The 13,214-nt window shown below is 36.5% G+C and overlaps 2 protein-coding genes across 2 annotated transcripts; one reads left to right on the forward strand and one right to left on the reverse strand.

The window, feature by feature from the left end:
• Positions 1-2,015: 2,015 nt before the first annotated feature.
• LOC111489209 lies at positions 2,016-5,927 on the forward strand. Its single transcript, XM_023137320.1, has 7 exons — positions 2,016-2,305; positions 2,945-3,202; positions 3,342-3,397; positions 3,790-3,868; positions 3,949-4,087; positions 5,310-5,423; positions 5,494-5,927. Exons 2-7 carry the CDS (start codon positions 3,015-3,017, stop codon positions 5,683-5,685), a joined length of 768 nt encoding a protein of 255 aa, XP_022993088.1. The 5' UTR covers positions 2,016-2,305; positions 2,945-3,014; the 3' UTR covers positions 5,686-5,927.
• A 191-nt stretch (positions 5,928-6,118) lies between these two features.
• On the reverse strand, positions 6,119-12,142 carry LOC111489208 (protein ESMERALDA 1-like). Its single transcript, XM_023137319.1, has 10 exons — positions 11,451-12,142; positions 10,367-10,436; positions 9,964-10,031; positions 9,754-9,842; positions 9,416-9,613; positions 7,528-7,732; positions 7,281-7,448; positions 7,038-7,205; positions 6,783-6,973; positions 6,119-6,694 (listed from the first exon to the last, which is right to left on the reverse strand). The coding sequence occupies exons 1-10, from the start codon at positions 11,820-11,822 to the stop codon at positions 6,532-6,534; spliced, it is 1,692 nt and encodes a 563-aa protein (XP_022993087.1). The 5' UTR covers positions 11,823-12,142; the 3' UTR covers positions 6,119-6,531.
• Positions 12,143-13,214: the final 1,072 nt, after the last annotated feature.

Raw genomic sequence — 13,214 nt, forward strand, 5'->3', positions numbered from 1 at the left:
AGCAGGGACGTGAAATCTCGTGGGGACGGCACCGATCTTGAGAAAATTCTGAGATGAAGGGCCAGGATTAAGTTGGAGGATCTGATGCGGTCTGCCCATAATGCAAAAAGAGCGTGTGCATTAATTGTCTGCTCAGTCGGGTTTCTGTGTTTCAACCGTTCAATAATCAACAAAACAACCACTTGCTTTTTCCATACTTTTTAAACTATTTTTTTTTTATTTAATTCAATTCAATTGGATTTTAAAATTAATTCCAAAATTCAAAATTCTAAGTTTATATTTAATAAATAAATAAATATATATGTATAAATAGTAATGCCTATGTTTGGGAGTTTTATTTTTCTCCCAATTATTTTAGTTCTTCCTCTAAATTTCTTAAAATAAAAATAAAAACTAATAATAAGAAGAATAAATTCTGTGGTACAGTGAGTGTGAAGTGGGTAAGACGAATAAACAAGAATTAATACATACAAAATTTAATTTAATTCAAATGCAATTAATTTTTGTTACATTAAAAAAAAAAAAAAAAAAAAATACACACACTCCAGTAGATGAGGATGCCAAGAAACAAGAGCATCAAACAATTAGCCTTCAAAATTTCTCTCTCAGAATGCTAATTTTTTATGCTCTTGTTTCTGAAATTTCAGGACAAAATTTTTTTATCAACTTAGTTGTGAAGCGGATTCGGACCCGTGTGAATTAACCGCTTCTCGTCGCCGTAAGCTGCGGTGGCGCCGGCGGATGACTGACGACGGTGCAGAAGCTTGTCTGGAGTTGTTGCAGACGGTGCATGGCGAAGCGATGCCGTGGAGAAGCGGACTAATTTCCTAGGCGATGGCGGAAGCTGAAAACAGAGTGTGGTGGTGGCTGGAGCTAAAATGAGAAGAACCCACAAGAAGAGAACAAGCGCAGTGGTGGCTCCGGCGCCGTGGCGACTGCAGGTTACGGTTCTTACTCTCATTCCGCCGCCGTGAAAAAAACAAGGGAAAGAGAGAAAGTGAAGAGAGAGAGAGAGAGGAAGAGAGAGAAAAAGAACATAGAGAAGATTTTGGTGCGTGTCTTGTGGGTTTAACCACATGATCTTAAGCCTAATGTTTGAAAATGTTTTTAATTTTTAATTTTTAATTTTTTTAGACATTCTTGGTCTCTGTTTCTTTTTTCTTATCCTTTTTTTTTTTTAATTAAATGTGGGACTGTCACGTATTAATAGCCGATGTCTCGGGGAGAAAAAAAAAGAATTAAAAAATATATAAGGATCAAAAAAGAGGAGTAAAATAATTAATAGATGATCAAATAATTAGTCATTAATAATGGGTTTCAAAACTAATTACAAAAATATCTTTTTTTTTTTTTTTGTCTTTATTTAGTTAGATTCTTCTCAACGTACTTAAGAGTTCTTTTTATATATAAATAATTAAATGATTAAAAAGAAAAAGTGACATATTTTTTATAATAATTAAAAAAAAAAACAACTGTTATTTTACTAAATTATTATTAATCTAATTTTGATTAAAAGAAAGAAAGGTGCATTGGGAAACAAAAAGAAGGGTATCGGTACGGATTTCATGGAAAAAGGGGTTTTTTTGAAGAAACTCAAAATCAAAATCAGACGTGAAAAAACAAACCTTTTTCTCTCAGATTTGGTTCTGTTGGGTTTCCCATTTCCATGTTTTTTTTTTTTTTAATTATTTTTTTGAAAAGGGTTTGACTACACATTTCCTTTTTTTTTTTTTTTTTATTAAATAAAATCTTGTGTTGGGGTTTGGTTGACTTTAAGAAAATGGTCGAATCAATCCGATCCAACTCGACTTGATCCAATCCAATTTGAATTTGGTCAAAACATCTTCGAGTTGAGTGGGTTGGATCCATGTGAGATATTGAAGGTGATAAAGAGATTTTATTATGTGTGAAGAATATTGGATTAAGCGAATAATTTAAAAATGAGTGGTATTGAAATGCATAAGAATTTTGTTGTTTGAGCGTATACAAAATTATGTGTTAATTTGCTTCCAAATGTTATGATCCCATTTGATGTGGAGGAGTATATAGCCTTTTCCCGGGGCCGTGTTGATGAAATGAAATCTCTCCAATTTTCGAGCGATTTCGGTGAGGTTGAGGCCTGAGGGACACCTCAAGGATTGATTGGGGGAATGCGAATTGCTTCCCGTCGAACAACAACATTCTTTTCAGTGATTCGCATCTCCACCAATCTCCCCTGAATCTCGCCTCCTCTGATCCTCCTCTATCGATCTCGCAGCCGGTCCTCCTCCTCCTCCTCTCCGCCGCAGCATCTCAATATCATCAGGTTTTTAATTCATTCCCTCATTCTTCAATGTCGAATCCTTTCTGGATTTTTCCTTGTTCTTGTGATCTGGTTCCTGAAATCTCGAATTTGGAAACCCTATATTCATCGTATTTGTTGTTCTCATCCATTCTGCTTCCAGATTAAGATTGCGATAATTAAAAAATTCTATTATATATTGAATAATGGGCATGAGTGTATGGTTGATTCTTTGAATATTCTAATTTTTTATTTGTGGGGGATTCTCGATGATTCGTATAGCGTATTCAATTTTGTGGTATACATAGCTGTATTTCTGCTGCTGCTGCTTCTCCTCCCACCAAACTAACATGAAAAGGCAATCCTGTTGCCATTTGTAAGGATCCAAAATCTGCAATGTAATTAGATGAAACTTCAATTTTCTCTGTTTGAAATGATCTCTGCCTCACCCTTCCTTCATTAACAAGGTTATTGAATCCAGTTGTACTTGATTAAACAATGATTCGCTAAAAGAAGCAACTCTGATAGGCAGTGGAAATAGTTGGTACTCAAGTTTCTTGTCTACTAACCAAACGCCCAAATGTATGCAACTGTATATGATTTTTCTGGGAATGTTGATTTCTTCAAATGAAGATTTGATTAAGAAGATTTTTACCTGTGCAGTTCAACATAGGAGTTTGCACTGGACATAGTTATATTGTTCGATGCCAGCAGAGTGTTGCTGGCATTGAGAATGATTCGGCTTGTTACTGAAACTCTGATGGGTATCTATAATAAATCGAACTCTAGTAGAGCCCTTGAAGGTCTGCATGGTGTTGCTGTGGTGCCTGGTTCACAACAATTCGCCTTGGAAAAGGCTTCACGAGATGGGGATTTTTCTACATTGAGTTGTGGGAGTTCATCAGCTTTAAGTGTGAATCAGTAAGTTGACATGAAAACTGATAGAGCTTTGTATTATTTGTTCACAAACAGCCTAACAAGTTTAGGATGTTCATAGAGCTCTTACCAAAATTATAACCTCCTTAGACCATGGTATTAACGGTTTGTTCATGATCTTCAGATGGGTATGGGAGCAGAGACCATCCTGTTTGAGACCTGTTGGGGGTTGTATACAAGGTATAGTCTTGAAATCTCTTCACCTTCGTAGTCATACATCATCTTGCAATGTTGGATTTTATGTGAGATCCCACGTTGGTTGGAGAGGAGAACGAAACATTCTTTATAAGAATGTGGAAACCTCTCCCTATTAGATACGTTTTTAAAAACCTTGAGAAGAAGCCCGGAATGGAAAACCCAAAGAGGAGAATATTTGCTAGCGGTAAGTTTGGGCTGTCACAAATGGTATTAGAGTCAGACATCAGACGGTGTGCTAGCGAGCTCCGAAGAGGGGGGGATTATGAGAGGAAAACCTAGGGAAAACCCAAGAGGACTTAAAAGAGAGTCCCAAGGCTTTAGTATTATCTATAAATGGCTTCAAAATGTTTATCCTCTTGTTATTTGGTTGGTAGGTGATCGGAATATAGCGGAGAGGGTGGCTAACGTGCTTACCTCACTTCCTTTTATTGCTCTTGGAATTCAGGCACCAAGGTAGGTAACTACTGCTCAAAGTTTTCGACATGTGTGTGTAGGTGCTTGTCTGATTATTTGGCTTTTTACTTGGAACACAGGAAGAATTTCCCAACGAGGCTATATGCTAATTCATTGATTGGAGTAGGAGTTGCTTCAAGTTTATATCATTCTTCCAGAGGAAAATTGAGACAATACCTAAGATGGGCCGACTACACAATGATCGCTACAGCCACGGTGGTAAGTTAATAATGGATTTGTTTATTGTTTATTGGCATAAAGACAAAAGTGTAACAACCCTAGATTTCTACTAACCTAAAGCCGTTACCGTCATCATAATCTATACTCTTATGCAGAATTAAACATTTAATACTTCATCATAAAACACTACCATGGACTTACGTGTTCGAAAACATCTTTAAAACAACATAACGAAATACTAAATGAAATAGATAAACAATAAAAGTAAAAACACCCTATGCTAACCTAAAGTATAAGAAATAAAATACCACTATTCTATGCATATGTCATGGTCTTGACTTGCGATGTCGTCATTAACTGAACAGGGATGCATTGCCTTTACCTGAAATAAAAATAGCACACTGCTTGAGTATTTTAAGTGACCCCACTATTGGTATTAGGGAATGCAAACACATGCAACTTATTATTAAGGACTTATCGTGAAAACCATCATAGGGGTGACCGATTTCATTCATTTACAAGACGGGAAAGTTCAGGGTGGAAGAGAAAGCTGCAAGAGAACTGGACTTTACTGAGGGAAAGAGTGAAAGAGGGTTCCGGTTGAACTATCTCCCAACCATTTTTCTAAGTTCCGATCCTTCCTTGATCTTTTTTACCTTGTTCAATCAGGTTTAGGAGGTCAGCTTATCTTGAATCGAGAGATGCCTTAGTCTATTATTACCAGTTTGGACAAAATTGGATGTGTAGTACTTCCCCACACACGACCCACATGTGCGTGTGTGGATTCCTAGGCATTTTGCACCCCCCTTGGACCCATCATAGTCGAGCTAGCATTCGTAGCGATGTCCAGAGGTTTGCAGACCTCGAGTGTCGTGCGTCATAATCATCATCATCATAGTGTACACGTCCGTACTCATCATCATAAATGGGGAAGTATCCCAATGTATATGAATACACAAAATGTATGAGGTCCCTGTAGTTTTCATCTTTAAACCATCTTTAAGACACAAATCCCACATTAGTTGGGGTGGAGAATGAATCATTCTTTATAAGGGTGTGGAAACGTTTCGTAGCAGACACATTTTAAAAACCTTGAGAGAAAGCCTAAAAAGAACAATATCTTCTAGCAGTGGGCTTGAGCTGTCATGGCTTGAGCTATTACAAAAGAGTTGTTAGGGCATAAAACTTGGTGTTTTACTTTGAGTTGATTTTGTAGGCTTATTTGAACTTAGATTTTCTCATGTCTCAAACTATATTGCAGTGCCTGACAGGAGCTTTGAGAAACGACAACCCGAGGATGTTGATGGCTGCATCTGCATTTCTATTGCCTTTGAGGCCCTTTACGGTTTCAGCACTTCATACTGGGATGATGGAGGTAACATTTTGCTCATGCCTTTGCATGATTAATTGATATTGATATTGATATGTTTGATTATGAAACTCAGGTAATGTTTGCAAAAAGAGCTTTGAAGGATCCAGATTTGAGGATGGCTCACAACGTGCATAAAGTGTCGACGCTGTTAGGTGGTGTTCTTTTCGTTGCTGACGATGCTTTTCCCCAAACTCCGTTCATTCATGCAGCTTGGCATCTTGCTGCTGCTGTTGGTGTTGGAACCTGCAATAAGCTTCTTGAGTGATTAATTGTGTTCATAATACAGACATAAATTTGTCGACGCCTCAGCCTCTTGCTTTCTTGGAGTAGTTCTCAATTATTTTTCTTTTGAATGGGATTAAAACACCGACTAAGTGAGACACGTTAGAACATCAATATTTGAACTTCATAACACTATTTTGCATTCATTTTAGTGGGAAAGCTATGGAGCGGTTGTCTTGAAATAATTTTGAATGTCAAGTGTTCAAATGAAACTTTTTGAATCAATAAGATTGTACTGAAACTTTGCATATATTTGTATTATTATTGAAATGTCATATATCACGTGTACCGTACATGTTACCACTGCCTTGAAATATTCTTAAAGAATACCTGCGACAAAAACATGCTATAGTAACTCTTATTGGTCCGTAGAGATAATCTTCCCCTGAAAGCAAGTAATAGGTAACATTACCATGTATCCAAATTATGAAACGTTAAGTATGGTACAATGTAGGAGATATACCAACAACAATGAAAATCCCAAGAGGAAGTATAGTACAATTAATTGCAAATAAGGGTTGAAAAACCAATTCTTGAAAAGTAAAATATTGACTGAAAATTGGATGATCTAAGAAAACTACTCACTTTTACAGTATAAATCTGAGTCTATCTAACAACCTATCACAAAAAACCATCTCAAAAACAAAGACAACGAAACCAAAAACACTATGGTTAGATACAGCAGCTTCACTTCCAAATGCCTCAGTCAAGACCCAATATGCTCTCATCAACCCATTTCTTGCTGTGTCAGAAGGTGAAAAAAAATGAAAGAATCACAAAAGAAAATGTTGGGTTAGCAGCAACAACAATACATTTCCACTCTCAACAATCACGAGGCTAACGATGATTTCGTATCGTTTGATTTGTTCGTAAAACACATGCAATCTGGACAAGGGAAGGTGTATATCGAGTCGTTCGGCCTTTTGAGATCAAATCCCTTGGAATCACTATGACTCCTCATGCTCAACATTTGTCTCTTGAAATTTTTCCATCTGGGAAACAAAAAACAAATGAGCAAAACATAGTTAAATACCACCAGTGGCAATTAAATCATCATGCTCATGAGTAAGTAAGACATACCCAATGGCAGGGTTATCAAAAAGTAATGCCAACTTGCGTTTGTCCGGCCTGATAGTTTTGGAGTGTCCGCCGTACAAATATCTTCTATGACCCATCAGAAAATGAGGGAAGTTGCCACCCTGTGTCGTCACGAACACCTCGCTGTGGAGACAAACCGTATAGTCTATAGCAGCCATCCTCGAAGAAAAGTTCTGAAAGCAAAAATGGTGTCCATAAAAACTTCACAATATAAAAGAACTTAACTCAAAATTCAACCTTGAATGGGGAAAGTTCATCAGGTGATGCCAGCATTTCCTTCGTAAGCAGATTTGGAAACATCTCCAAAAGCGGAGCCATATTTCTCTCCGCGTCGTATATCTTTCCCGATGCCAAATAAATAAATGTGCTATTGTCAAATCCCATTCCCCTAAGCATCAACCCAACCTGTTGAATACAAGAATTACAAAGTGCTCTTGAAGCATCATTCATGAAATATAGGTAATAGTACGACACAAGCACCTCTAACGGAGTCATCGGACATTTTCCATTAATCCTTATGGCACCAGGACGTATGACTCTGCCCGGTTTTGTGAATTTCCCTTTCCATCCTTTTTCTCTTGCTGCTTTCATGTCTTCCAACTCTTTATGTCCACCATCGAAAATACAACACGAGAATGCAACCATATCCTGTTAACCAAGTTTGAAAGCAGGTTTTCATAAACTCATTTTCGTTAACTCAAAATACATTCAATTTCTCAAAACATACCTCCTCAAAGCGAAGATGTACAGAAATATACTTGCCACCATTACTAGCACTGCGTTCTCTCATCCTCGCAACCAAAATATCTCCCAAGGATAAAATGGGATTAGCGAACCTTAGCGCTTTATAATTTGCTAAACATCGAAGCCGTTGAACAGCAGGAGGAGCATCAAACGACAATCGATTTGCAAAAGGTGAAATTCTTATAACCCTGTAATGAGTGAACTCCCAATTATTCCAAAAATTAAGATCAAAATATTCACAGTATGAATAACGAGCAGATCAAGACCTTGTTTGATAAGCCTTTAGTTTTTTGTTTTTGAAAATCAAGCTTATAAACATTACTTTCGTGGATGGATTTCTTCAGTTTGTTGTCTAATTTCTAAGGGTATTTTCAAACTCCAAGCCTAGTTTTTTCAAACTCCAAGCCTAGTTTTTGTCATTTGAATCATATTCCCATAAAAACAGAACAAAAAAAATGGAAAGATAGAGCTTATTCATCATATATTTTGGTTTCTACAATATATATATATAAACAAGTCTGTGTGTGCGTGTAGTCTTTTTCCTAGTCATACAAAATGGGAGAGAGAAAAGTGAAGAAGCCTAGGTGTTCACGAACTCACTGTCAAAGCAAAAATGTATAGGAAAAAGAATGAAACCCTTTATTTGTAGAGTACCATAAGGGTAAAATAAAACCTTTACACTCCCATACATGTCCTACCTCCTACCTCATTTATTTTCTTCCAAATCTTTCACAAGATCGCACCACAAGATTTTTCTTAATGTTCCTAATCTTATCAACTCGATGTCTCAGCCCATATCCACAAATTTTGAACATTTAGCCATAGTTCATTTCCAAGGGATCATAAAGACACAACACCATTTGGATGTATACTATGAGAATTCCACGTTGGTTGCGGAGAAGAACGAAACACCCTTTATAAGGGTGTAGAAACCTTTCCTTAGCAGACGTGTTTTAAAGCCTTGAGGGGAAAGCCGAAAGAGGACAATATCTTCTAGCGGTGGGCTTGGGCTTGGGCCATTTCATATACTATGTGTAAGAGGTCTTAAATTTTTTTAAAGACAGTTTTATTTATAAAGAAATTCAAACACCTAGTAAAACTTGTTTGCAGGTTCAAGATTCCAAAGAAGATGTGTAATAACCCAAGTCCTCGCTAACAAATATTGTCCTCTTTGGGCTTTCCTTTCTAGCCTTCACATCAAGGTTTTAAAACGTGTCTGTTAGGGAGAGGTTTCCACACCTTTATAAGGAATGCTTCGTTCTATCCCCAACCAATGTGGGATCTCACAAGATGAGATTGTTTTCGTTTTTGCTTGCTTAAAGAAACCTCTATACTCTAGGGAAGCTCCAAAGGAACTTGGGCCTTCCCCCTCCTTCTGTTGCTTATGTTATAAGGAGGTAGAAAACTTTGGACCATCTCTTCCTTCATTGTCTCTTCATTCACAGAGGGTGGCCCTTCATCCGGAAAGAAATTGATTTATTGATATGCTTCCCAACAAGTGTGCTGCGCTAGTGGGCTGGACCTTTAGAGGAAAGGCTACGATCTTCTAAAGTTGTGTGGCTAGTGCTATCATTTGGCTCCTCTGGAAGAACAATCAAAAAACTTTTATTTTTAACACTATTATTACTCCTATGTTAGTTTCTCCCTTGCTATGCTTTGTAGCTTTTGGGTGGGAATCCCCTCCTCTCCTGGTTCGTAGGTTTTCTACACTACTCTTACATTATTGGGGCACTAAGTTCCATATTCTTTATTGTTCTGAAACACACTTATAGGTAGAAAATGTGATGGAGGAATCTTCCACAAACATTTAACAATGCAAGTCTATGATTGTCGAGAAACGAGAAGCTAATGGTTAGAACAGAAACACTCACAGTTCTTCAAGTAATCTCGGAAGTACCATATCCTTGTAATATTGAATGGACGACCATGCCTTTATTCTGAAGTTGTAGACATTAGTCATGTTGTGGTCGAAGCGTTCCATTATGTATTCCGGAATCTTGTTAACAATGCGTACATCATTCTCTAAGGTCTTGATAAAATATTCCTCATCATATATTTCGCTGAACTTGCTGAACAAGAAAACCCAACATTAAATAAATTAGTCTTGGAAGACGGATACATCGTACAAATTTTCCTATCAGCTGGATAACAACATCAAGCTTCAACAAAAGTGTTAAGATTTGTAGTATAAAGTATAATGTAGACAAACCTAGGATCTCTCCAAATGCTGTGGAAATGAAAATTAGGGATTACAAGCGTTGCATTAAGATAGCCAGCCACAGCAACTGCATTGCATATCTACAATAACAACATAGAATGAGAAAAAACGCATTGTTGCAGAGAAAGCTATTACGTAGAGAACAGTTTCTTTCACGGGGTCGGGTAGTAAAAAACGAAAGCAGATGTAAAAGAAACCAACCGATGTTCTCTGCTGATTTAGACCGCCATTTGCCTCAACATAAATATATCCATTTGACTCAGGTAGGCCTATAAAAATTAAAACAAAACCAGACATATGATTCCAAAGAATAAATGAAACAGTTAATGTCCCAAGAAAGCAAGAACTTTGTAACATTGCTTTCTTGGAGTAACTTCGTAACATTCTGAAAATGATATCGATCATCTACGAAAGGAAGCGGAACTCAGAATGGCTTAAGAGATTTAAAACTGACTTTGGGGCTAACCTCAAGGATTTAAAACTGAGCATCTTTGGCATAAAGTGATTTTTCCACGTTTAAAACGGAATAGAAAAATGGGAATTCCTTGAAATACACATATACAAGAAACAATACATGATTCAGAGTCATTGACAGGTCTCTTACCTCCCGAGGAATTGTTGATACATGGTTTCCACTGACCACCCTTATAGGAGTGTTTCCATATCGTTGATATCTGCGGTTATTTTACATATTTAACGTCAACAAGAAAGGCATAAAAGACATTGACATATAAGATTCAGAGCATAACATCTTAATAGAGAAAGAAAACACATTGATTCGTAGAATCGACCAAAGTTTCAAGGAAGAAATAAGTAAAATATAATTTTCCAAAGGTAACACTCTTCATAGATGAAAGGAATTAAAGAATCTCTTTAATTGCACGCCAGCAATAGGTGATGAGACCCACAGAAAAGCCAAGTTTGCACACTTCTAAAGTAACTCTTTTCCTGAATTTTTGGTCCCTTTCTGCGAAATACCCTTAATAGTTCAATAGATTTCATACCAATAACCAATTTTCTTATCAGACTCCTGTTCATCTACGTTGAGAAAACAGGTATCAAATACTTTAAAACTTAACCTAAGCTCTCTACAAAGGGTTGCAGTGATTTCATACTTTCTAGTCAATTTCTAAGCTTCCAAGAGAGAGTTGTTTGAATTCAAAATCTGCCCAGGATAAATTAGCATTCCAGAAACAGAAATATGCAAGAAATGAGAGTTGTTCATCTATCTCAATATCAACGAAGTTCCTCCCAAAAAGAAAAATATGAAAAAGATGAGATATTCTCAATAGAGAACACATTTCTTTTCCATAAATTCAAAAAGAAAAAAGAGGAAACGAAGCAAAAGAATTCAAATCTTGAGCATCACTCATTGCAATTCGTCAGCATGCAATGTGTTCAACAAAGACGAACTATTAAGATTCAAAACTACGAAGAGTAGATCAAGAAAAGATGTCAAATCCAAAGGAAAAGAAGCTCACGGGAGACGAATCAACAAATCCCAAGAAACCAATCAAAATCAAATCGAAAATGTAACGAAGTTCGTACGCAACCACAGAGAAAGGGAAAGAAGCAACAAGAAAACAAGACACCCATATCGCGATTCCGATTAATTGGATAAAAACAAATCAAACCCACATCAAGAAAGGCATCACCCAGAAAGGAAAACAAGAAGATGAAAAACAAACCGCATCAGTGGAAGTGTTGTCAGCATCCATCTCGGAGCGAAGCTTGGCGAGGAGTTGGGGACTTCGATAAACAGAGCCAGGAGCAGGGCGATGATTGATGACTGGAACGACATCAAAAGAGACAGTGCCCATATAAAGAAGCATACCGGAGATGTAGATTAGAGGGGCAAAAAGGAAGATCCCTTGACGACGAAGTAAAACGGAGAGGATTAACCAGGCAAGTCGCTGGGGAAAAGAGCGAGGCGGTTGCTGAGCTTGAGTGAAGCGGGCACCCTTAGAGCGAGAGTGGCGGAGACGAGGGGACCGGAGAGGGGAGGGCGGCGGTGACGGAGTTGAGTGGCCACTGCTGGGCAGCCGATTATATGGGTGCATTTGGTACCACCCCAAAATTCCACTAATCTACATCACATGGGATGAAAATGGAAGTGTCCTATGTGAATGAATCGGCCATAAATTCACAGATTTGCGAGGAACAAACGGAAACTAGAGCGACCCTTATTGAAATTGAACACAGAGAAAAGGTTTGAAGAGGAAGAGACGAAATGGGAGAGGTTTCTTGGTATTCTCAGAAGAGCTATTTTGGGTTTTGGGAAGAAAAGAATTTTGTTTTTGGTTCCAATGAGCGGAATGGAACAGAATTACTCTCCTTTTGCTCCTCTTTTTTTCTCTTAAAAAATCATTCCTTTTTCCCAATTTTCAATCTTAATTACATTAAATTTCCCCTTTCCCCACTTTCTTATATCACCACCCTTTCTTGTGTTTAACTTTTTTTTTTTTTTTTTAATTTTCCTTTTAACATTGTAACATCTGTTCATAATTATTTACAAATAAAATGAAAGGAACAGGTCATTTCATTATGGTACAGCAAATTGTGTTCCAATAATAATTCAATTTAAAAAAAATAAAAAATGGTTTGAATTTATTTAGGGGAGGGGCTGCACGAGGAGATCTGCCTCAATGGGAGGGTACCCGTGGCCACCCATTAAAGATGCCTTTTTTTTTGTTTCCATATCTATCAACTTATTAAAATTTCCTGTTCTTTAAGCTTCATTACCAATGTTCTTGATCATACTTTATGTTTTTTTTTTTTTTTTTAATTTTATTCCTACCATCTACAATTTTCGAATAAAGTTTTAATTTTTCAGTTTCACGTGTTCTAAATATGGTTGTAAATTAATATTAATATTATATGAAAAATATATACTTTGAATTGGAGTATGGATTAAAAAATTAACATCTAAACGTAAAACTGTATTGAAAAAAAGTCAACTAACTAAATTCATATCTAATAATTTCTTAATATTTAGTTGAATAATTACCTAATTTATTTTTATAGTTTCTTGTTTTTTTTAAAAAATTATTATGACTAATTTTTCTTCTTCGTTCCTTGTTTTAAGGGAAAAGGTAACGGCGTTGCATTTGGTTAGTTTCTTTTTGTTTCTTATTCCCTATTATATCAAACAAATAAAAGAGTTTAAAACTAAAAATTTTAAAATAACTATATATTATATTATAGGGTAACAAATTGGAGTATGAACTATATAATTCAATATTCGCGACATTTTTTCTTTATAAAAATAATTATCTTTGCTCTAAAATTTTTCAAATATACACGCCATTTGTATGCAGATGTAAAGGTACATTACTAGCGGTAAAATGACGAGTATTCAAATTCATGGCACCAGTTAGGAAGGAAAAGTCTTCTTCATCTCTACATCCTCGAGAATCAGAATGAGATTTTCGTACCGATTGAATTTTCTAAAG

This window comes from Cucurbita maxima, unplaced genomic scaffold (genome assembly GCF_002738345.1).
Source record: "Cucurbita maxima cultivar Rimu unplaced genomic scaffold, Cmax_1.0 Cma_Scf00014, whole genome shotgun sequence".
Classification (NCBI taxonomy): domain Eukaryota; kingdom Viridiplantae; phylum Streptophyta; class Magnoliopsida; order Cucurbitales; family Cucurbitaceae; genus Cucurbita; species Cucurbita maxima.